Genomic DNA, 25247 nt, shown 5'->3' with positions numbered 1-25247 from the left:
AAGCAGCAAACTAACAGGAAATATGTACCAATCCCTTCTTTTAGCATGAAATAAATAAGTCAGTTACCTCATTTCATTACTCCAAATAGCTTCTGGAGTGTCAAATTCACCCAAAAATATTTCAGAAAACTTCTCTGGTTCATAATTTTCTAAGTAGCACACCATGGCTTCTGGTAGGATGTGTCCAAGAATGCTCCTCTGAACAATATCTTGCCCTTTTGTCTAAAGCACAAAACAGAAGAAACCATCTAAATGATATTTACAAATTAAATAAGAATGTTTACATAACTAGCATAACAAGTATCAGTCTATGCAAGCCACTACTGGATGCCAGGACCTTCAACTATCTAAGACCAATAAACTAGTCTCCACTACCTGTGACATAGTATGAACAGGGCATTTTAATCCCCCACCCCACCCATCATAACTAACTCCACCATGGAAGGCCTGATGTAATACTGTGTTAGCTGCATGTTTCCAAAGCACAGAATTTGAATAAGGAATGAAGTTGGCTCTAATTCTTATTCTGTCAATTGTAATGTATCTGTCCGTCTGAGAGACCAACAGCTTTCAAAACAGATGACCTGTGGAGATGTATGTGGTTTTATTTATAAAATTTTTATCCTGCCATTTCTGCCCTTACAAGAATACCATAACAGCACAAAGTAAAACATTCAAATGGCTAAAACTGCACACACTTGCTAAACAGAAGTTAAACACGTATCAGTACTTCTCATCAGAAGGACCATTACAAATTTGTTTTGTACTACTGCTTACCTCTTCCGACTTGAAAGCCTGCTTTGAATGTGTATACTTCAGAAACCTAGAAGTCAAGTTCAAGCATCTGTTTAGCTAACTACCATGAGCTGCACAAAAACACACAGATTAACACACTTGGATGATTTCCTGCCTGCTCGAACCCTTAATCTTTGGATTCTCCCCAGAAATTTATCAAGAGTAACATTCCTTTTGGGACTCCTTTCCACAGTACTTAACCCTCTCTCTCAGTACTCAATGTAGCTTTGAGCATTTACTGTACATCAGTATACGGGGAAGTAGTTTTAATCTACTATTCTACCCCTTCTAACCTCACACAAATATAACATTCCTTGTTTTCTCACCTTGCAACAGGGAGTACATTGGAACCAGTGTACATCATGATGAAGAAGAATACCCCACCAAGGTAAAGACGAGGTAACTGTGGGTTGTCTTGCATGATGTAGAAAAGCAGTATGGCCACTTTCTCAACAAGAATGGGGTCAAAAGTCAGCAACAGCTGAAATGAAATATAACACTATTTAGACCATACATCCCAATAACTTACTGCCTCCTAATGTCTGATGAAGAGAAGATCCTTCAAGATAAAATAAGATGCTGGGGATAACACAATAACGGAAGTATATTTCCTTCATAAAGGTAAGAAAACAAAAACAAAAAAAATCAGCTTACCTGAATGATATGGGGAAGGCAAGTGCTGTCTGAAAGAAGTCTCTTCACTCTAGGTAGAGGTCTTATAATGGCATTGTCGTGATCTCTAAAAATGACAGGTTTTTCCTTATCAATGGGCATATATAATCCAAAATACACAGTTATCTACTTTCACTTCAGGTATTTTCCCCACCATTTTCTGCTTCACAATCATCAGCATATCCACCATGCTAATACATGCCTTTCCAGTTCTGTCCCGAAGTCAGCTTTGTAATGGTTTTACTTATTATTAAGTATGGTGTATCAGCCTAGGAGATGCTTTGTTGCTTCAGATGACCAGAGCCTCCCTTTCACACATTTCCACAGTGTTGGTACAAATATGCTTCTATCCCTCTTTGTGTAGCAACGGTAGACTGGCCTGATTGTGAATCTGTGCATGGTAGAAGTATTTGCACAAAATTATTCCCCTAGCAAACATGCAGCCCACAGGCTGGATGTGGCCCATGCAGGACTCAAATCTGTCCCCTGAGCAACTTCCTTATCCTGTGTCCTGTTCCAGGGCTGCTGCTGCACCTGCACTGAAACTTGCTTTCCCCCCAGCTCCCTCAGTGGCTCTTTGATTCCTGCACCCTGTTCCCTGTCTCTTGTCTCCTCCCCGCCGCCCCTACACATACAGAGAAAACTTCCATGGCTGCTTTCTGCTCATGCAGGAGATACACAAAGACAAGCCTCTCTCTCTCACACACACAGCTTTTGCTTCATTCTCCAAGGCTGCTTCTTCTCTTTTGGGAGGAAGGATGGGGGGGAAGAGAGAGGGAGAGAAAACAAAGTTGGATTCCCATGGTAGCTTTAAGACCAACCATGTTTTATTCCAGGTATAAGCTTTTGTGTACAAGCACACTTCTTCTTTGGAGAGTGGATGGGTGGGTGGATTCTCCTGACAAGCATTGAGGAAATTATTTTGGCTGATTCTGAAAAGTAGTTTAAAAAAAGAAGATTGGGTTTCTCTATTCCTATCTGGATTTATTTTCTTTCAAAAGGACCCTGATTAGGAATTAGAACACTTGGGTTGGTCCTTATATCATGGAGAGTGGAGTGATTTCAGATACCAAATGATAATAGTGCACACTGATAATGAGACAGGCAAACAAGGTCTCAGTTCAGTCCAGCTACACATTGTGACCAGCATGTTGAGGATAAGCGTAGCAAGATCTGTCTCATTTAGTACAGCCTGTCCAGTGGCAAGGAGGCACCATTTCAGCTGAGCTTTATTATCAATTGCAATTCAGCAGTCTCTCTTTCTAATCTCCCCTTGGAATTCCTTTGTAAGAGAACTGTTACTTTTAGGTCAGCAACTGAATGTGGTGGTTTCTAATGTCAGACATGTCCATTTATTCTTTGCATCCTTCTGGATGGAATTAAGACCTACCTTTCCTGTCTCTCTCTTCCTTCCTTCCTTCCTTCCTTGGTATCTCCATGCCTACTACCCCTCTGCATATCACACCTAATCCAATCAAGGTTGCTATTGTCATTTGGCACCTAAAATCACCTTTACAAAGTTCATATCTCCAGTACCTGGTGTTACATTTTGTGGCACACAAAATTACATTTATGTCAGATCCAGCCTTCAAAATATATGAATTCAACACCTCTGCCATAGAGGGAATATCAGCTATAGCAAATACAGAAGAGTCTTCCAGATGATATCTTACCTACTAGGAAAATAGCTACACATTGTGACCAGCATGTTGAGGATAAGCGTAGCAAGATCTGTCTCATTTAGTACAGCCTGTCCAGTGGCAAGGAGGCACCATTTCAGCTGAGGGATAACCTGCAGTGGGCGCCACCCATCCATGCCCTGGGCCCAGCAACGAGTTTTCGACGTCAGCTTCCCTTTGGTCCACAAATCCTGCATCTAAGTTGGAGATTGATTGCAAGACTGAACAATGTGCATGGCTACAAGCAGCTAAGGTCAAGCCACAGAGCATAAAGCAAGCTCCCTGCTCACCCCCCAAAATCAGCCAAGCCACAGAGCACAGAGAAATCCCCTTGCCAACCCCCCCCCCCAAATCAGCTGTTCCAGACACACCAAATTAATACAATCCTAGCTAATATGACTCAGCAGAGTTCTCTTTCGCAGCTTCAAATACAGCGACCAGTGAAAAGAAATGCCAGTCCAAAGAGAAAAAAATTGATTGGGTACAACTCTGTGCTAACCAATGTTCTGAGACTAGCCCTGGCAGTCCCACATGTCTAAAAACAAGGAAATTTCAGCATGATTGTGGATTAGGAACGTCACCACCACTACTAGCATAAGACCAGCCACGCAGACCACTCTGCATGTGTTCATGTTCAGCTCCATCCCACCAGCTCACTGGATTAAAGCCCGTGATGCACAGAGATAGCAGGTCCAGATGGACTGCATGAAGCAAACCAGACCACATTTGACAATCATGTTAATCATCTACTAACAACATGATGTAGTGCTAGTTTTATTGCATCTATATTTTATAATGGAAGTTACCTCATGAAAGCTGTACGGACCACTTCTCTCTTTGTCTGCATTGCCAAAATACCACTCTTTCTCACTCTCTCTCTTCATATCAGGTGACGCTTCAATTACATTGCTCTAAGAAGAATATGAGACAAACCAGATCATTACATTAATCCAGGAAGGAATGACAGATTTCCAGTTAGAATATTCTCTGTTCAGCAAGAATGTAAAGGCATATTTTAATCACACGCAGGCAATCTTAAGGTATTAACTTCTAAGTAGCAGCAATCTTTCACACCAGAGGGTCCAGCAGATATCACATAGAAGATGTACAATCAGTCTCAAATATGCTAGCCACACACCACAAATTTTCCAACAATACAAATATCCCCTCCCCACCTTGAAGTGACTCAATTGGGAGTTGATTTCAGAAAATTCCAATGCGATTACACAGCTTTTAAATTCAAGGGACCAATACTTTAGGCACGTGCTTTTAAACCCTACAATGAAGGGTAATAAGCTACAGATCTCATACTTGCAATGGTACTGTAGCCCTGCTTGTGTGAAGGTGGGCCAGAGTGAGAAGATCCACAAGGATCCTGATACCATTTGAATCCATGAGCTCCTTGACATTTTTCTGTAAGAAGAAACAACATTATTGTGAATGGAATATCAACCATGCTTTAAGTATTTTGGTGAAAAGTCTGCCATGGCTTAAAGTTTGTGGCATTCTCTTCTTCCCTGCTTCTCTAACTATTGCTACAGATAGAATTTAAAACATAATCCTGAGCAATTTATTGCAGAAAGGGACTAAATATTGATAGTTATAGGGTTGAGGATTGGCAACAGAAAAGATCAACTAGAAAAACAGCTTGCAGAAGTCCCCATTCTGCCACGGAAGCTTACTGGGTAACCCTGGGCCAGTCACACACTAAATTAACACAATGCACAGGGTGGTGGTAGTGACGATAAAATAGAAGAGGAGAGAAAGTGGTTGTAAACTGCTATGTGTGCTCCCTGGGGATAGAGCAGAGTATGCATGAATGAATAAATGAGACTGCAATGTAAGATTGATTACCTTGTTGAGAATGAGTTTGTTAAGGAAGAGTATCAGCCGGTCCCGCTCAAGTCTGTCAGTGCACTATGAAAAAGGATGGAAAAGTTAACTTTACTGAGAACAAGTCAAAGAACAATGGTACAATGCTATCACTATCAAGCCCTTTTTATTTTTAATTATACTTTAGCAGACAGACTAAAGATGCAATCATCCAATCGCTTCCAATTTTGTATTGTGCAAATACAAAACTTAGGAAGAATCCTATGCTGTAACTTTTTCATAGTAGTCAATTTTTATTGGCGTCTTTATCTTCTACAGTTTGCAGTTATCAGGTGTGTTTGGCTCAGGAACCTACACTCCAAAAATGTACATACTAACAAAGACATTCAGGAGACAGCACAGGCAAGCTGTAAGAAGCTGCTTGCTCAACATCCAGGAGAGTCATGTTTGCCTTCCCTGCTCCCCAGCACCTGCACATTAACTAAGAAATGCTTACCCTTTCCAACATCCCCACAATATATCTGGTGTCACCAAATGGGCCTATCTCTTCGTAGCATCTGCCATAAACAATGGCCAAGGCTTGCAAGCAGAGACATTTCATGTTTATTTTAGGGGTAAGCAGGAAACGGTGGTACAATTCATTGAAAAATTCATACCTGTAAGAAAGCAGTAACAACCCAAAAGGTTTATAGTGCAGAAAAGATCACATTAAGAGTTTGGGAGAAGGGGGGAGATACTTTAGGATCATAACAGCAGCTCACGATTTTTTTATTGCTCCGCTTTCTTCACTTTCATCTTCTTCCAACAGCAATCTCAGGTAATAATCTCCTATTTTTATTTCCTCTGATAGGCATTCATATTTCACCTTTTGCACAAAAAAAAGGAAAACAAAAGTTTCCTACATTACTGCTATGTTGGGTTCCTGGAAATGCAATAGCTCAATGATAACATTTCAGAATTCAAACACCACTTAGATATAATTGTCTCCATAGTTCCCCATCTGAAGAGAAAAGGGAGTATGTCTGATGATAATGGCTTAAGCCTGGCAGGGGATATGGTTTAGTGATAGAGCATCATCCTTGTATACAGAACCTCCCAGGTTCAGTCTTTGACATCACCAGTAGGTGAAGTGAAAGACCTCTGCTTCTGACCCTGGGCAGCTGTTGCCAATCACAATAGATGATACTGACCAATGGTCTGATTCAGTATAAGGCAGCTGTATATGGATGAGGATGTAAGTGTAAACTTCAATGGAGGAATTAAAGTCAAGTTTATAGATAAAATATACAAGTGGTACAAGATAGCAGTGTTTACATAAACGTTATGAATCACCCTTCAAATATACTGATGGATTATCATGTAAATATTAGTGTGCACTGGGGAATCTATAGCATATTTTGATTTACAAACTTGATCTCTATTGATGTTTATTCAGAAGTATAGCATTGTAGTTCTGATAATTAAAATGGCCTTTCCTCTTTTATTGTGTTAACATTTAACAAAAGTGTATTTCTATCATACATTTTAAAACTCAAACTGATTAGAATTCTCTCTCAGGTCATGCATTTAAAAAGGAAGTTTTTCAGAAGCAGATATTCCAAAACAGATTTAGGGGGATTTAATAAAGTCTTGATTATCTATTGCAAGCATTTAGGGAACCCCTATTTCTCCTGTTTGTTTCTAGGTACATAGCAACTCTGAGACAGAACAAAGCAGCAGCTTATTTGAGAAGCATTCTGCTCAAGAGAAAGGTCTAAACCCTTCATATATCCAACATTCTTTAATGTCACATTAAAGGGTGCATATTTAAAGTCACCCCACATGGATTACCTGTTGATAATCCACCTACTAATACCTTGTAACTACTATGCCATTCAGTCAAGATTAAAGAATACATTATGCTTCCTTTTTAAATGAATGACCAGAGAGAGAATTCTAATCAGTTTGAGTTTTAAAATGCAAAACCAGAGGTACATATTTCTATATTAACACACTTTTTAAAATCTGCAAGTATTTAAGCACTACACAGCGGAAGTTTGCTACTGCTTTAACAACCACACTAGAAATTTTGCCTCCACATTTCCTGAAGCTGACTACAATGGATTTTAAAATTTTGCTTACATGTATCTTTTTGGATACAGTACTGAAGTCAGTATGGATATGTCTGTGCTACATTCTCTACCTTAGAGTAATTAATAATGCTAATAATGGCATCATGTTACAATACACAAATCATGCAAGACCATGGAACTGTAACTACAAAAAGCATTTTTTTAAAAGAGAAGCTATTTTCACACTATCAGTAGTATATGCACTATAATATTACAGATATTAATAAAGCTGCATTTTAAAATATGACAAACTGAGTTTGCAGGAAACAAATGTTTTCTAAGACATACCTCAAATTCATGGTGATTCCATGAGATGACATTAGCACTACCAAGTTCTCTATCAATCTGAAACGCCCGCATTTCAGACTCTAGGGTGTCTCTCAATTCTTCTCGGGTTTTGAAATTCCAAATCAAGTTGGATCTAGCATGATCTTGAAGAAATCTATACAAAGATATGGGAAGCCATTTTTACATCATATTTTGATACTGGCAGACATTTTTCACTTCTATTTGATACTGTAATTCAGGAGGGCATTTTTACAGAGGGAAGTGTAGTATGATGGAACAGCTCAAGAGGATAAAAATAGGATTGTAGTCTATGTCAGTACTAAGCCCAAGCAACAACATGATTTACTGAGGGACTGCAAATAATGAGAAGATAAGGGAGATGGCTAGAGGGAAAGCAGGGAGACACTAATTACAAATCCATTAAGGCATAGGCTAGAGCTCATTTTAAAGCCTATTCTGTGGCAGTAATAGTGAAGAAGAAACACTTTCTCCACCACCACCACATCCACACAGTGTAGACTTGTGGAACTCTTTCAAGTGGTCAAGGGCCTGTTGGGTTCTGACCTACAGGAGGAAGCAGACTGCTCTGCAATCCATTGCAACAATTTTGTAAATCAAATATCAGTGGAGTCTACATTAGCAGTGACAAGATCAGACAGTCCCAGAGTGACAGATCACCCAGTTGTATGTAACAACCCTTACTCCTCCTGGCTGTTTAAATCTGCTGGCAGGGGGTGGGATCGGCTGGATCCAGAAGACAATAAATGAGAGAGGGGTGGTTGCCCCTGCCATAAAGTGTGCAATGGTGTGTGGACACAGGAGAATAAAATAACTACTAGTCCAGTCTCAAATTTAGCATTCTTGAGCAAGGTGACTGAACAAGCAGCAATCAGACAACCTGGGAACAGACAAATGCAAGACAGCGTGCTCATCCTCTTCATCATTAAAAAGGTAATAAGAGTCTCTTAGTTAACTGATTCTGGCATTACATAAACACCAACAGGATCTCTCCTAGAGCTAAGAAGAGTGACATGTCATCTCATTCATCTCTTATTTTGATATATTTCCTTTACTATGTCCTCCCCCCGAATTCAACCAAATAATGACTGTATAGCATAGCTTATTATTCCAATTGAGCTGTACATCAAAGAAGGCATCAATATCCTCAATTCCCCCCTTCCCTGAGAGATATCTTCACCATGCAATGGTTATTACACTGATCTACCAAAGAACTTTAAAACCTGTGGCTCCAGAACTATCTTATTTTTGCCTTCCATCTTCACACTTCTGGGGTATAAAGTTAGCCCAGAGATCCCTTGCTCTTTGTTCCAGCCACTGGTTGCATTTTCAATACTGGGCAGCAACAACTGGCTCCAAACTCCACTTGTGGGAATGCATAGTGGGGAATGTGTGCGAGACTCTGCATGACTTGCTTTCCAATTCTGTGAAGACTTACTTAGCTCCTCCACTTCATCCTCTTCCATGCTGCTTCCTCCTACCTCTCATGAACTCTACACAACTTCCCCAGGGCAGGCTTATATATCTTTCTCTCTCCTCCTTCAGATTTCTCCTTAGATCAGTAACATTTGCTTATATTAGGATTTAGCAGAAATCAGGATTTGTAGAACATTTGTGGGCAGGCGTTTCAAACTGTGTATTCAGTTCACTAATTCTCTTTGCTGTTTACTCTTTTTCTTAGTAAATCCTTACCTTTAAATCCATGCATGTTTATATCTAAGAATCGGAACACCCTTATGAGATGTTAGATCAAATTTTGGACCTTGGTATACATCAGGCAACAATATTTGCCCTGAGCGTATGTGTGTATAGGTGTAGGACACTTTAAAAGGAGAACAATTCTACAGAGAGTATATACACACGTGGGCTATTTGGGTAACATTAGGAGCTTCCATTCATGCAGCAGCAGTATCTTCCAATGAGCTAAAGAGCATCTGACACCAGGGGGAAGCGCCCATGAGGGACAAAGAGCCAGCACAAAGGGAAGAAAGGTCTTAATCTCTCCCCACTTTGTTGTATGTATTTTTTTAAGTTGCACAGTAGCACAATACCATGTGAGATTCAGTGCATGTATTTACACTTAGGAAATAACAGAATTAACTTTCTGCCATAATTTCTGAAGTGTGGCTTTATTTTGCCAAAAGAGTTCAAAGAAGGTGTTGGAAGAATGGCTCCTTCCCTGACTTTCTCTTCCTAAGCAGTCTGCCATTCATCCTGAAACTCTTCTCCAAGATTTGGGAGACTCTTGTAAGGAAAACCCAACACATGGCAAAGAAATCAAATGAAAACACCGCCCCCCCTTAACTCATGACCTCTGAAGGGTCCAATCCAAAACCTGAAATTGATCATAGTGATTCTAAACTAACCACTGCTGTTCAAATGTAAAAGGCTGCTGGCACATGAAGACTCTTGGCATTACTAAAGGAACTCTTGGCTCAGCCTCACTTCCTAACACCTATCTTGTTTTACAGATTTTAATGGCATGCGTCAGTACATAAACCTCAGAACTGCAGATCTGACCAAAGTTTAACGAAACAGCCCAATCTATATGCACAACGAAAAGAACAGAAATTTAACCACAGAGAATGGTTACCTGTAGTAGAAGAGATCCCAGTTTGCTTGTATTTTTATTCTTTGCCTTCGTTTCCTCAATATGACTGGCTTCTGATTAATATTCTGCCAAAAAGAAAATTAACTAAACTGGAGGCCACAACCCTTCAAGAATATTGTGGATGAGACTGGTTCTGAGAAATGGTTCTGCACAAGTAGAACCATTTCCAAGAGTTACACGCACACAAAATATCTGATCGTATGTTTCTATTTGAATGGAGATACCTGAAGTCCACAGTAGATATGTGAGGTTATTTTTCTAGCCAAAGAAGAAAGTAGAGTAAAGTAGACTATTACAGAAAGTGAAAATGGGTCACTGTGTTGCAAGAATAAGTTTTATGGAAGCCAGATAAGCAAAGCAAGGGATTAGTTTGGTCGTGTTCCAGCTTCTTTTAACAAACTGGTGCTTTTATTGTTAATGAGACCCATCTCTTCGCCAGGTGCTGAGGCAGCAGAATATCAAGGTAGTACCATGCTACTGACAAACTAGTTCACAGGTAAGTTGTACCTTTGGAATTTTACCAAAATGATTGGGAAAGACAATCACACCTGTTAATCTGGAATGGAATACCCACAATAAGAAGGGAGGACATCAAGTTAGTGCTGACACAATTACTTCCTTGCAGAAGACATTAAGTAGCTACAGAGAAAACTACGTGCCCTATTGGCTAAAGGATACTAGGAATTCTACTTTGCACCGAGAGAAGTCTCCACATGCCAAGCATAATTCAAGGCAGTCTACAGAAAGGAAGGAGGACTCAAACTCACCATATTGTTTCTGTCCTGGTTGTATTTGGGGAGCAGAAGAAGAAACAAAATTCAATATTTGACAAGAAGAGATGGTCCACAAAAGTTTGTGTTAGTTAGAATACTGCACAAAAAGCCTCACTGTCAACATGCTCACTAAACAGCAAAGGCAAAAACCTGAATCCACAAGCCAATATCTTGTCTACAGGTAACTTAAAACAGACTGCATTTTTTGGGATCATTAGTAGTTTTGCTTGTAATACATGCAGTTCTGGAAAGTTTAAATACACTCCTCAGAACATGCCATAAACTGAGCAATTCAAAAGGCAGTTTCTATATATAAAAACTGAACTAGTGCCTGATTTTTCATTTTATCCCATCAAAAATATGATAATTCAGTATCAAACTCAATGTGACTATAATTTGATGCAAAGCTCAATCTTCCACATAGAGCTTATTTACTTATGAAGCATTTGAGATGCATTTTACCCTCTCTATTGCCATGTCAAGAGCAAAGTAGAAAGCCCTGACGTGTTAACAGAATGTGACTTCAGCAAACAAGTCATTTTGACTCAGACTGTGCTTGTTTCTACAGATCAATTCCTGGCTGCTCTAAGAGAACCACAAGCTAGCCAGATGCACAAAGAGGAATGAAAGCATGGCCCAGCAGAAAAGGGAAACGAGACCCAGCTGCACAGTTAACTCAGCCCCACAGCAGAATCACAACAAGAGGAAAAATAAAGGATCAAGGCAAATACAACAAAATATGCCAGTATGGATGGTATATGCAGTCTATGCACATTTATTGTCAAAAGTATGATTGTTGCCCCTCATCACCCACCTAACCAATCAAGAACAGCCATGGAAAAAAAGGAGGCCACTTCCTAAAAGCAGTGTTTCAACTAGATAACCATGTACAAGTCCAATAAATTTCACAATCCCTAAAAATGATGGAAAGGGGGGGGGGGGACTGGGGAACTGCAAATATTCTTGTCCAGCATTAAGAACTGGAATCTTTCGTATTCAAAATTTCCTCATATGGAACATTCCAATAGCTGGAATCCGTCACTGAAGCTATGAATAAGCTGGGAACTCCACTTCCTAATTTTTAACACCCTATATGGCAAGACTAGCCATATCTCCATTATTTTTAATTATTATGAACGCAATAAAAGCAAAAGATGACAAAGTTGAACACATAAGAACTTCAGAATTGCTCCAATAGTATCAATAATTAAACGAAAGTGTTTTGAGGAGCGGGGGCTAATCAATCAGAAGATGTTAAAATGCAGGAACAGAATATTAAGGCTACAATCTTATGCATGTTTACATAGGAACACGAGTCCTGCTGGATCAGACCAATGATCCATCTAGTCCAGTATCCTGTTTCACACAGTGGCCAACAACAGGGAATAGAGGCCAAGACCTTCCCCTGATATTGCATCCTGGCTTGGGATTCTTAGGCTTTAGTGCCTCTGAATGTGGAGGTTCCCCTCAGCCATTATAGCTAATAGCCATTGAAAGACTTCTCCTCCATGAGTCTATCTAATCCCCCTTTAAAGCTGTTTATTCCTGTGGTCATCAATACATCCTCTGGCAGCAAATTCCAGATTTTAATCACTCTCTGTAAAGAAGGAGAAACAAGCCCCACTGAGTTCCAGGAGACCTCATTTCCAAGTAAGCACGCTTTGCAACATGCACTTACCTCTTTCTGTGCTATTCCCATTTTGTCTCTCCAGTGCATCAAAACAAGATCAACCTTCTCTTTGGCAAATTTTTCAACTTCCTTAGCAGCTTTTCCTGCAAGTCTTTGCCACTCTGGCACTTTATTAAACTTGCCATATTGATCCTACAGAACAAAGGTCTGATCAAAATTCATTTTGGGAGTATGCAAATTGCACATCTGAAACATACTTTAAACTATCCCTAAAATTTTAAAATTATCCTCATCCCTAAAAAAAACCCTCATTATTTTAAATTATCCTCATCCCTAAAAATAGGTACAGGCAAATAACAAAATGCACAAAAAGAATTCAAACCTCCTCCTATTTATACTTACATTTGCAATTTTTAAGTTATCTCTAATATGCATCCGATCAGCATCCTTTTCAGGAACTGGGTCATTGCTGTCTAGGTATGACAGCAAGCCAAATGGCTTAAGCCACAAAAGAAAGAAAAAAGCATTTCTTTAGATTCTTTACAATACTGTAACAACATTGTAACATTTCTTTAAACAACATTCAGTTCCTGAATCCAAAAGCAAACCAGAATGCATTTTAAGAACTACTTGGCAAATGTATACACAGACACCAGGCAAGGACATGAACATGGCTGAGACAATATTCTTTGAAATATAAGGGATACAATCCAATATATAGTTAACTTTTCTTATCTGAGCTATAAGTCTCTTTACAGAAAATATTTAGGACTTGTCCTCTGCTTGAATGTTGGTTAAGAGGTTTTGGCCCAATTTAAGATTGCTACCATACTTCCTTCTCTTCACTGCTGATATTTGGAATATTTTCCATAGCTACCCATTTTTCACTGCTGCCTTTTCCCCTGTTTATAATTTGACCTTTGACTTGGGAATTCCATACCTACTTATCCTTCCCAAATCCCCAACATACGCTACAGAGTGATTTCTAAACAGGTTGTTGCACCACATGCGCTTGCATTGTTTTCACACATAAGTGACGCTGTAAATGCTGACACCCTAAATGGAGATCGTCATCTGTATATAGGATAATTGTGTAAAGCAGCCTTCACATTACATCTATCTCCATGTACAATATTAAGGTTTTGTGCACAGCCATTTCTTATTTGGGGGCTGACATCGAAAGAACTACTTAAGAACTACCAAAAGGTTTGGGTATACCCAATAGAATTACTAACTTCACCTTTGAACAGGAGAATCCTGATAAAATATGACAAACTGCATTTAAAGCTACCCTCAGTTTCAAAAGATGTTTTTACTCCAATGAGGGAATTGCTTTTTAAGAAACACAAGACCAAATTTCTCATGTATGCAGAATTAGTTTACTCCAGTGGGGAAGGTATCTTAAGTCTATAATAACAATAAAGAAAATACAGTGATACCCTAAAGACTAACAACGTTTATTCTACTGTGAGCTTTAGTGAGACCCCACTTCAGATACTATTAGAGAAAGAAACCACTTTATCTCCCCCATTTCTCTAAAACTAAGATAAAGGGGTTTCTTTCTGCTGCTGTGTCTGAAGAAGTGAACTCTATGTCCCATGAAACCATGAAACTTAGTCTTTAAGGTACCACTGGACTTCCTGTTTTGCTCCGCAGAATTATTTGCACAGTTCTTCAGACCCAGGCTTAGATAACCAGATTTTATCTGTGCTTCACTATAAAATACACACGTATTTAGAGGCACCTCCACTTCTCAAAACATAACCAAAGAGTGCTTCTCTTGAAAGCTGTGAACTGGCATCTGATAGTACAAAGGACTGTGATTTGAAAAAAAACCCTCTAAAACTCACTGCAGTCCTAATCTGTGTGAGATACTTCTATTAGCATAATTGCAGTGCAACATTCACTCAGCAAGTGTTTCTCCTGCTATTAAAGCATTTGTTGTATAAAGGGCAGTTAAGTCAACTTGCAAAACCTTATAAATAAGAGCAACACTTAAAACAGTTTCTCTTACCAAAATACGCTTCAACAAATTCAGAGCAGTTGCATTTTCAGCTGTCCATAGGCCCACTAAATGTCTACTTAGCTGTCTGTGAAAATTGAAAAACTGATTATTTCTTTGCTAGAAAACAAATTAAAGTTCTGTCCATTTCACAGTATTTGAACTATTGCTCAGTTTGAATATTTTACAACCTAGCCCCAACTAACTTTGTATTTGTTTGATTTATGACTGTTTTTCTCCAAAATCAGTGTAGATTTTTTAAAAATGTAACCTTACTACCTATTGTAATTAGAATAATAGAATCAGAGTATGAAGGGACCTCTAGGGTTATCTAGTCCAACCCCCTGCACAATGCAGGAAACTCACTAATACCTCCCCTAAATTCACAGGATCATTGCTGTCAGATGGCCATCTATTCTCTGTTTAAAAACCTCCAAGGAAGGAGAGACCCCCCACCTCCTGAGGAAGTTCTTTCTATTGCTATAACATAAGACATTCATTTTATTGATGTTATATGTAATACTTTTGCCTTTCAGACTTTACAGCCAGGACCTCTGTGAATGTTAGGATCATTTCAGGTATTGTATTCATAGTTGGGAAGGTCAAGCAAGAAAAAAGGAGCACTGTTTAGTCACCATAAAACTTTTCTTTAATGATCAGTTTTAAGTGGGGTGAAAGAGAACTTAAGAGGCTGTTACAGGAAAGGGTAACTAGGCCAAAAAAGCAACATCAAGCGACATTAATTCTAGACTTACCTATTTGTAAGCATCCTTTGATCTGTGCTTATTGTAAACATAGCAGTGTGTAAATGACGAGGTAAGGCACCTTCACTGAGGGCAAGATCTTGCATTTTGGTTGCTATCTCTTTATCTCCCTCCTTTGGAAACAGGGCAAGAAGATAACTATGAAAAAATCTTAGTTAAGTTATTCTGCGTTTACATTACAATATAAATTACTGAAGCATTTGAAACTGGGGAGAATGAGCCTTGCCTCTGTGTTTAACGTGAAATAAAGATGTTTTACTGAATCACTACTTTTAAAACCTATTTCTCCAGAAGTTTCAATTCAAATTTACCTGTATAACCAATGACTTTTACATTTTCAAAGAGAGAGTACCTACTGCTTCTTTATTCCAATATATCCTGGAGTACTGTCTTAATACTTTGCACTGGGCCCAAGCTAATTCTGGATCATGTTAATTGTAATGTACTGCAGATGGGAGGAGACGTGGCTCAATTGTAAAGCATCAGCTTGACATGCAGGTCCCAGGTTCAATCCTTGACATATCCAGTTAAAGGATCTGGAAGTAGGTTAGCTTTTCATAGAGGTGGATATTGTAGCGCAGGGGTGGGGAACGTCAGGCCCGAGGGCTGTTTATGGCCCTCGAGATCACTTGGTCTGGCCCTCGGGGCTTGCTGAGCCAAGCCCCCCCCCCTCATGAGCATTGTGAAGGACTGCTGCTGGGATATGTGGGTGCCTTTAAAGGTCTGCTGGAAGCAGCTGAAGGGAGGGAAGGGTGGCAGGGGTGTGGGGTGGGAGCCAGCTACCACCAGTTCAATTTGCACATGATTATCTCAGATGGTGTGGCCTACTATGCTAATGAGTGTGTGACCTAATATGCTAATATTAGGGGATGTGGTCTAATATACCTGGACCTAGGTGTTTGCCTAGGTTGGTGGATGTGCGTATGTGTGCTGAATTAGGCTCTCTCCACATGACTTAAAATAAAAAAACAATTATTTGCATTAATTTTGCTTGCCTGAATTGTTCTCCCTCGGCAGAGCACTGTTTTTTAAGTTGATAATTTTGTACAGCTCGCGAATGATATTATAAATATCCAAATGGCCCTTGGCAGAAAAATGGTTCCCTGCCCCTGCTGTAGTGCCAGCATGGTGCGATAGAGTTATGGGACTATGATTTGGGAGACCCAGGTTCTAATCCTCACTCTACTGTGGAACTTTCTGGGATCCCTTGGGCAAGCCTTGCCCAAGTTGTTGTGCAAATAAAATGGGGAAGGGAGAATCATGTGTGCTCTTTCCTGTGTTCCTTGGCAGAAAGGATGGGATAGAAAATGTACTAGACATATTTACTCGAAAGCTTGTTCTATTCACCTCTAACAGAACACACAAACAAGAAAGTGTCTCAAATCAGAACCTTTTGTTATGAAGATTACACCTACAGCACTCCAAGTACTAAGCAACCCACTTGCTTGATCTGCATGCAAGAAAAAACTGGATTGAACTATAGCTACACAGAAATTGAAATACTATGCATGCAATTGTTGTAGCAAAGAGAACATCAGAAACTGTTCTTCCCAAAATGATTTCTCCAATATTTAGTTTGTACAAGATGTTTGCTGATCAAAACGGCTACTCCCACTATGATATTAAAACACTTACACAATAAATCTTACCTCTATTATTGCCTTCATAACCAACCCAGCTCCTTTCACAATGGCCATGGAAGGATGCTGTAAAACAAAATGATACAGAAAGCAACTATTATCTCACTGTTTCTTAGTATAGTATTGACATCTCAGATGAGATGTTGTCATCAAGAAATTACTATTATTGTAATGTCCAGAGCTATTCTGTAACGATACCGTCTGACCACTGAGGAAGGCCAACTGGATGAAACATGCTTGGCCAGAGTCAATAATGGTCCATTAACATAGGATTTTATTCTGAATTAAGGCTATTATTTGGGCATATATTTGTTTTTAATAAATATTTGTAATTAACACATTTGTAATAAATATATGCATATTTTTGTATATTTGAAAATATTTATGCTTTAAGTTCAGACATAGAGCTATATTTTTTTTCCTTAACCTTTTGATTCTTAATTCAATTTCTTTTGGGTTAAGTCCCCCCCTCTTTTATCTTTTGTTGTTCTCATCAAGAACAATAAAATGATCTAGAACTGCAGTTGCCATTCTGACTATCTGAAACTGTTAGATATATTAACCGGTGTCTGGTCTTATAATACACACATCCATAGCCTCCCAGAACAGACCATTCTAGAAAAAAATGTGGAAAGCTTTTATAATTTACTGTGCTGAATTACCTTCTCCAAGTGTATTAAAACTTAGACATTTATTTATTATTTCCTATTTATAACCCACCCTCTCCATGAATGGCCTGTATTAAAAAATTACAAACAAAAAAATCATACAGCATTAAAACTTCAGATAAAATTAATCTTTAAACTTTAAAATACATATTAATTTTCCTTAGTCAATCCTTCCACAAATATTGCTTTAGTATGACATTTATAAAATGCTTTCAACGAAGGATAGAAAAAGTGGAATTATTTTTGCAAGCATCTTATTTCTCATTACCAGTCTCACCTGAAAGAGTTTAAAGAGGGTTCTCCCATTAGATGCAACCATCTCTAGTAACATATCAAACTGCTGCCCTTCTGTTGTCTCACTATATGGAGCACACAGAGCAAAGGTAAGGAAGTCCAAAAGTGAACTAATAACTAGGGCACCCGTTCCATGTTCCTGAAATTAAGAAGATCTGATTATTTCAGGTAAAGAAATTTATTTGCAAATCCCTCCCATCTTCTATTGAAACTTCTGCTTAATACTGCCTTCAGTTAAGCTTCCACATGCCATTATAAAAACAAAGCATTTAACAATTAAGGAGACATGTGATCAAATTCTAACAAGCAGGAACTGTCTCCCATCTACTCCCAACACGCAAAACATCCTCATTCAAGTGATCTAAAAATACTTGCCACATGGGAATTAAATTTCTCCAATAAGTTTTCCAGAAACTTCTTTGAAGAAAGAAGGGATGCTTTGTTTAGCTGCTCTTGCCGCAGGTCATAGTCATCATGCATGGGCTATGGATAAACGAAGCATTTAAAACAGAACCGTTCCTCAAACCATCTTTTAGAGATCTTAGTATATGAACACTAATGTAATACGGCTATGGCTGTAAAAATACTAGTAAAACTATGATACAAATTAAATGATTCAAAATAAGATACATTGTTCTACTACAATTAGACTTTATTCAGGATGTCACATGCCAAGACAACCAGTTTTCTTTCATTTGAAAATTAAGATCTTTAAGATGCCAAAGCGCCTCTTTCACAAGCTGAAGAGTTAACAGAGCTTTCACCAGGCTCTTAAATCCTCTCCCATTCTTCTCCTGCCATCATGGAAAAGAAAACACAGTCACATGTCCCACAGGTTTAAGTAGGTTAAGAGGGCAAAAAGCTACAAAAACACCAATTCCTTCTCCACTTATTTTAGCTTTCTGTACCATGGACACATAAAGGAGTAAACCATTGTTTCTTTAGAAGGTTCTAATAGTCACTTAACAATTCTCATTCCCTTAAGGAATCCTGTCACTAACTCAAGAAACCATGATAACTGATAAAAATCCTACTTCATCATACTTGACAAAATATAGTACTTACACACATGAGGGCACAAAGCATATCAATGGAAGCATGAGTTACTCCATCGTTGTTCCTCTTAAGAGCCTTCACTACCTTCACACCCAGGCGTTCCCGAAATCTTTTAAGAGAACAAGATTTTACACTAAATACTAAAAACAAGCAGCAAGGTAACCAATATTGAACAGTACTCCAATGATCTCTTCCATGCAATGAACAAACCACAATCTGTGAAATGAACATGCCTTGTTTCATGCATTCTGTCCTTCCTCTACATCATACATAGTGCAACAATAAAAGGTTTCCTGGTTTAGGACTTCTCTCCAATTTGTTGCAAAATTAAACCAATCCGATGGCACTGTAAAGATCAACAAAACTGATTCTAGCAGAGTTCACTTCAGCAGATGCATGGAACATTAGTGCACTCCTTTTGAATATAACCCTGGCGCCCTTAATCTCAGAATGCTACAATAGGATTTAATTGTTTTCCAGTAACTGGGATTCTACACCAGGAATATACTGTAGCTTAGAATACTCATATTGTATTCTAAATTTGTTAAGGTGCCCAAATTTGGACAGTGTAATGAACTGGAAGCAACACTAACTATTCTTAAACCAGAACACTAATTTGTGGCTGTGATTACAAGAGAAGGAATACACAACACAAAGGCTTCCAAGCTTGTTCACCTCATAAATCATGATTTGCAACACCTTAATGCAGACTGTCACAATTTAACATGTTTAATTCAGCCTCTCCATCTGAAAACAGCACTGATATGCTGCCTATTCAGAGATCTCTTGTGAACAGTAACCCTGAACTTTACAGGAAATCAATGTTAATTACTTTCTAGTTTCAGATTGCAAAATTATTTCCAGGAACTTGAAGATACGCTTGGCAGCTTTGGACAGCACAGAACTGGCCAAACTAAAATTCTTGTTTAATATTCATTAAGAATATTAGGGGGAAATGAAAGCATTATCTCCTCAAGACTCACAGAGAACTGTAAGACTTACCTTCTAAGTAAACATTCACCGTAAAGAAATCCGTTCCTATCTCTTCATCCACTTTACAGAGAAACATGTATGCAAGCAAGTTTGAGGATTTGTCAGTATTGTGTTTAAGCCTCTCATACTTAACTGATGGTGCAATCAGAGAAAGCAATTTTGAGTGCTTGCCCTCTAACTGCACTAGGGGTGTGCATGCAGCATAAACCAAACTGAAAAAATACCTGAAAATACGTTATCAATATTTTGGGGTATTTTTTCAGGTGGTTAGCCAATGAGCTATTTATCCATCTATAGAAAATGGCTGACCCAAAACATTCCAAAAATATTCAGGATTTTTTCAGGAACACTGGATAGCTGCAGTTAAAGGCCATTTAAAGTGCTCTCAGTCCCTTTAAATGCCTTGGAGTGAACTCTCAGCTTGGAGAAGGCATTTAAAGGGGTCATAATCTCTTTAAATGCCTTTCTTCCCCTCCATTTAAACAATAGAAACTTTCTCCCCCTCCATCGGAAACAATGGAGGATGGGGCACCTTCTTCTGGGCCTATACAATTGGACCCCAGTCCAATTTTTTTCAGTCTTGGTGGGGGGTTGAGGAGAGGCTGCAAATCTGGTGCCTCTACCTAACCCTCCCCCCCCCCCAAGTTCCAGATATAGCCAATGACTATAATGCTTTTCATAGGATCTGGGAACTGAAAAAAATCTACAAACCTGAATACTTCCCAAATACAAATACCATGCTGATATTGGGATTCTGGAATATTGGGAAATACAAATATTCTCCAGGACCAATATACCCAAACTACAGTTTGCTTATTTTTTGCACACCCCTAAATTGCACTTATTTCATCATTAAGAATTCCTAATAGTAAGGAAAACAAAAGTACCCTACTTCACGTTTTATTTACTCTCTGCATAGTTTGACCAGGTCTTCCTTCCTTCTTCTGTGCAAGGAACGACTACAACAATTTATGAATATTCCTATTCATAAACCTCCAGTGGAAAAGGAGGAAAATTTGGATTCTGGCTCTAAAGTACCAGCTATCTTTCTTTACAGTAATTACATAATTCCTTTCCATTTATTAAGATAACATGCAAAAGCACATACATTTAGATCAGTTAATGAAGCTTAGATGGCTTCTTTGCAATACTTTTTTTTTGTGAACCACTTCAAGCAGGATTCTAAAGAAATATTTCACATAGGGCTGTCAGACCCCAGGTGGCACCTGGGAACCTTCTGGAATTATAACTCATTTCCAGTCTACAGAGATCAATTTCCCTGGAGAAAGTGGATGCTTTGGAGGGTTGACTGTATTGCATTGTTCCCCAGTGAGATCACTGTTCTCCTCAGACTCCATCCCCAAATCTTGAGGAGTTTCCCAACCTGGATATAGCAACCCTAGATAGAACTATTATAAATAAACTCCTGAATTAAGCACCTAAAGTAAACCCCTGAACAAAGGATCAGCACCACAGCATCTTGGCCTATTGTGAAGAATTCAAGCTTTAGTAAAAGAGTTCAGAAATAAAACGGATAGAATATGCTACACAGATTGTCCATTACAAAGCTGATGTCAAAAATCAAGTACCTACTTCGGAAGCTGAGTGAAAGCAAGAAACCCTGCTTTTGAAGCAACTAATCTCCTAACAGCTTGGAACTGGCTTTCAAGCTCTGCATTAGATGCCGCAATATCCCCTTCTTGTGAGAGTAATGCTGTTATGGCATTATTTATTAATTTTTCTTTGTTTTCTGAAAACAGGCCCTGAAGAAATGAAGGAAAAAATATATTAACCTTGACTTCAAAAACAGAACATTAAAGAAGGAACAGAAGAATTTTACTCACATCTTGTGTCACTGCATGCAGAACCCCACTGTATGAAATGTTAGCATTAAACCTGAAGACTGCATCTGCAAAGTTGCCATCTGCAATACAGCAAGCAGGGCTAAAAGTATTAGGTGAGGATATTATAAGACATTCATACACAACACAAAGACCGCTTCATGTTTAAAGGGACTTTTAAATTGCAACATACTATACAGCCAAAATTGAAGACTTACTTGGAGGTGCTGCCAAGAATCTCAGATGAAGACTTTCAACTTCCTCATCCACTGGCATACTTAGCAGACCCCATCGCTGGCCTTTGTCTGTTGGTGTCATTTTCACACAAACATCCCTATTACCAGATGCTCTTACACCATCCAGTAAACTGGCTAACAATGAATCCCTGGGAAGGCGGGAGGAGGAGAAAAACAGTTTCAATTACTTTTGTTACCTATTAAAATCACTATTTTGATTTGATGCTAAAGAACTATAGTTTTGAAGCTGAATAAAGCCTACTATGCTCACAAGCACTCAAGAACATGTAAATATTATTCTAGGGAACACACATGAAGCTGCCTCATACTGAATTGGGCCATCAAGGTCACTGTTGTCTACTAAGGCTGGCAGTGGCTTTCCAGGTTCTCAAAGCTCTTTTGCATCACCTGTTGCCTGGTCCTTTCTAAAAGGAGCTGCTGGGGATTGAAGTTGCAAAACAGAGGCTCTTCCACTAAGTCACAATTAGGTTTTATATAGAGCAACCATTCATCAATGCTATGAAGACAACCACTACTGATTCCACAATACCACTGGAATACGGGTTGCCTGAGACTATCATTCCTCTGCCAACATCCCAAATAAAGAAAAGTTCAAGAACTTTTAACTATACCTCTCTGTTGAAGAATATTTTCGGATTTGTCCCTTGATAAACTCTATGGTAAAGAGCTGTGGATTTTCTGAATCACACACTAGTGCAAATACCTAAAAAATAAAAACCCCTGTATCAAATAGGTGGCCATGCTACAGCTTTATTATTCTGTATTATTGACAATCAAATTTTAGAAATTACAGGTCTGAATGTAACCTGCAGACATACTTTTGATTTTTTTTGCCCAGTCCGTTCTCTGGTGCATACAAAGACTTGTCATGAATCTTAAAACTAAGCCTTAAGCTTTAGCACCATAATCTGAAGCTTAAACAAGAGTCACATTAGACACTGTACCTGACCTGTTACTTTTATTATTTTCTAACCCATAACAAAGTTGTCCTTTTACCTCTCCTAAGGGCTTCAGTGTTGCAATGTTATATGTAGCAGGGTCACGTTCCACTAAGCAAGTTTCTGTAAGAGCCAATATCCTTTTCACCGGTTCCTTAAAAACGGGGAAAGTGCATTACAGTCTAACGATCAAAGATTACAGTAAATATTTATTTGAGGCAACTGCTCTCTATTAAAAATCAACAGGATGAAGTTATGTCAATTTTAGATGCAGCTGTTAGGTTAATTGGGAAAAGATACAAAATTCCAGAGTATAAGAAATTTCAGAGCTGGATACAGATCAAATTTTACAACAACATAATTTAATTTCTCCTAGCCTTCCCGCTCCCACTGCAGCCCAAAGATCTCTACAAAATGCTGTTCCTGGGGGATAAGTAGCCTAAGGGATAGGGATGACATGGTGAAGGGGTGGCGCTTTGTAGTCAGAAACGGAAATCAGTAGAATTTACTAATTTAGACTGGATCCAGTTCTCAGTCTAGACAATGACAGTTCTCAATCTAGACAATGACAATCTAGGCAATAACAAAAATGACAATGCCCACAATCAGAAAAGTTCTCCACAAGTAATGCATAATACTAGAAAGAGAAGCTTAATTTGTAACAAAATGTTATAAAAATTATTATAACCAGGCCACCATACAGAATTTAAACACACTTCAGTGCTCCTGCTCTATACTTTATCATTCGGTATGGAAGACACCAAGGCTGGGACCCAAGGAGCTGCTGTGGTTCCTGCAAGGGACATATGGCACCCAAGTTCAACTTGGGTTCATCTCCTCCCCCCCACCGCTGCCAATAGCTAATCCTTGGAAACTGCTTGTAAATTGAGTTTGCTCTGGGACATCACTGACTGATCTTCAAATTGTAGCCATTTGTTTGCATATGCCTCGCCTTGAGTACAGTGTTTACATATCAATGAAACGTTCAGTGTATTTTTAAAAGAAATTTTATGTATACTACAAATCTGTGTATTTCCTTTCATACCTGCATTTAATATTCCTCTGCCAATTTTTCATACTACAGCAGCATGCACAGTTTTCCTGAAATACCATGTTAAGTATATATATTAACAGTAAACAACATTTATAAATCAATTACTAAAAACAGTGAAGGAGAAAGACAACAGAGGGTCTTTTCCTAAACTCTGGCACACAAGTGATGCATTTAAGTTATTAAACCTTACCGAATGTCTAGGGGTTATCTTTTGCACCACAAACTCTGCTAAAGATGTAATAGATTCATCATTGCTGTATTTCCCAAAGCGAAGACTCAAATACTGTTCAAATTCTAATAATTCTTTCCTTATCCTCAAGGAGATGCCAACGTAATTACCAGCATGCTCTATTGCACTCTTGATAATTTCTTCCCTTTGCTCAGAAGCAAATAAATGCTGAAAATTACAACAGATTCAAATAAATTATTTTGTACATAACTTTTTTAAAGCACATAAATGTAAAAACCCATAATTTTGAATCCAATGGGTATTTGCAAACTGATTATATAAAACCAAACAGAATAAATAGTGTTAGTGAGCATTAATTAGTTCAAAAGATAGATTTCCCATATTTTTATAACCTTCTAATACCCACCCACAGACCCAAAGTACCTATAATAATCTTTTATTAAGGATACACTTTTTTTTTCAATTCTTAAAAAATGATGTAGAACTATTACTGATACTGGATAACTTCCTGATTTTGCCAAACCAACTGACAGTATCTATAAAATTCTAGGCAATTAGCAATCGGATCCAGGCATAAGCAGTAAATATTATACTTACTAGTCTACTAAACCCTCCGTAAAGTATACAAAAACCTCCTGGATAATCAGAGAGATCAACAAATCCTTCAATATTTCTGTAGTCATAAGAACACAGAACTTTATTTGTGGTGGGATTAATCTGGTCAAAGCCTCCAGGAGTCACTTCTAGAATTACAGGTTTTCTTGTATCACTCCAGTGGTGCTTATAACAATTATATCTCTGTGGGGGAAAAGTAACCGTTAGTTAAAAAAAAAATTAGCACCACGCCTTAGCAGAGCAGTTATTTAGTACAAAAACAATAAAATACTTTGCCAAAACAGCATGTCATACATTTCAACAGTAAGGATGGTACAAACCGAGCCACAAACTGAAACTCATCATGAATTTTGCTTTGTTCGTTGTTCACAAACTGAAGTTTGTGACGGGTCTACCATCACGAACATCTATGAACTTTTGAAGCAGTTCGTGCTGCTTTATGGATAGAAGAGAAAGCATGGGTTTAAAGCGACTTTTAATTCCTTTAAATCCCTGCTTTCTGTTCCCTGAGAAAGCCGCAAAACC

General features: G+C 38.5%; 1 protein-coding gene across 1 annotated transcript in view; it reads right to left on the bottom strand.

Moving 5' to 3' along the window:
- The window catches only part of DNAJC13 (DnaJ heat shock protein family (Hsp40) member C13), a 63886-nt gene that overhangs the window by 21256 nt on the left and 17383 nt on the right, over positions 1-25247 (bottom strand). The window contains exons 6-33 of the mRNA XM_060248895.1: positions 24705-24905; positions 24108-24314; positions 22922-23017; positions 22537-22628; positions 21887-22053; positions 21672-21751; positions 21421-21590; positions 18844-18943; positions 18154-18261; positions 17762-17917; positions 16826-16882; positions 15168-15289; positions 14425-14500; positions 12813-12908; positions 12459-12602; positions 10775-10789; positions 9990-10072; positions 7379-7532; positions 5741-5844; positions 5476-5635; positions 5001-5063; positions 4458-4559; positions 3953-4057; positions 3141-3343; positions 1450-1534; positions 1122-1276; positions 778-823; positions 68-222 (exon numbers count right to left, since the gene is read on the bottom strand). Of these exons, the coding sequence (XP_060104878.1) occupies positions 68-222; positions 778-823; positions 1122-1276; positions 1450-1534; positions 3141-3343; positions 3953-4057; positions 4458-4559; positions 5001-5063; positions 5476-5635; positions 5741-5844; positions 7379-7532; positions 9990-10072; positions 10775-10789; positions 12459-12602; positions 12813-12908; positions 14425-14500; positions 15168-15289; positions 16826-16882; positions 17762-17917; positions 18154-18261; positions 18844-18943; positions 21421-21590; positions 21672-21751; positions 21887-22053; positions 22537-22628; positions 22922-23017; positions 24108-24314; positions 24705-24905 (3302 nt within the window). The remainder of the gene's footprint in view (positions 1-67; positions 223-777; positions 824-1121; positions 1277-1449; positions 1535-3140; positions 3344-3952; positions 4058-4457; positions 4560-5000; positions 5064-5475; positions 5636-5740; positions 5845-7378; positions 7533-9989; positions 10073-10774; positions 10790-12458; positions 12603-12812; positions 12909-14424; positions 14501-15167; positions 15290-16825; positions 16883-17761; positions 17918-18153; positions 18262-18843; positions 18944-21420; positions 21591-21671; positions 21752-21886; positions 22054-22536; positions 22629-22921; positions 23018-24107; positions 24315-24704; positions 24906-25247) is intronic.

Source organism: Heteronotia binoei, chromosome 10 (genome assembly GCF_032191835.1).
Source record: "Heteronotia binoei isolate CCM8104 ecotype False Entrance Well chromosome 10, APGP_CSIRO_Hbin_v1, whole genome shotgun sequence".
Taxonomy (NCBI): Eukaryota; Metazoa; Chordata; class Lepidosauria; order Squamata; family Gekkonidae; genus Heteronotia; species Heteronotia binoei.
The sequence above is the reverse complement of the archived record's forward strand: the minus strand, read 5'-3'. Positions and strand labels throughout refer to the sequence as shown.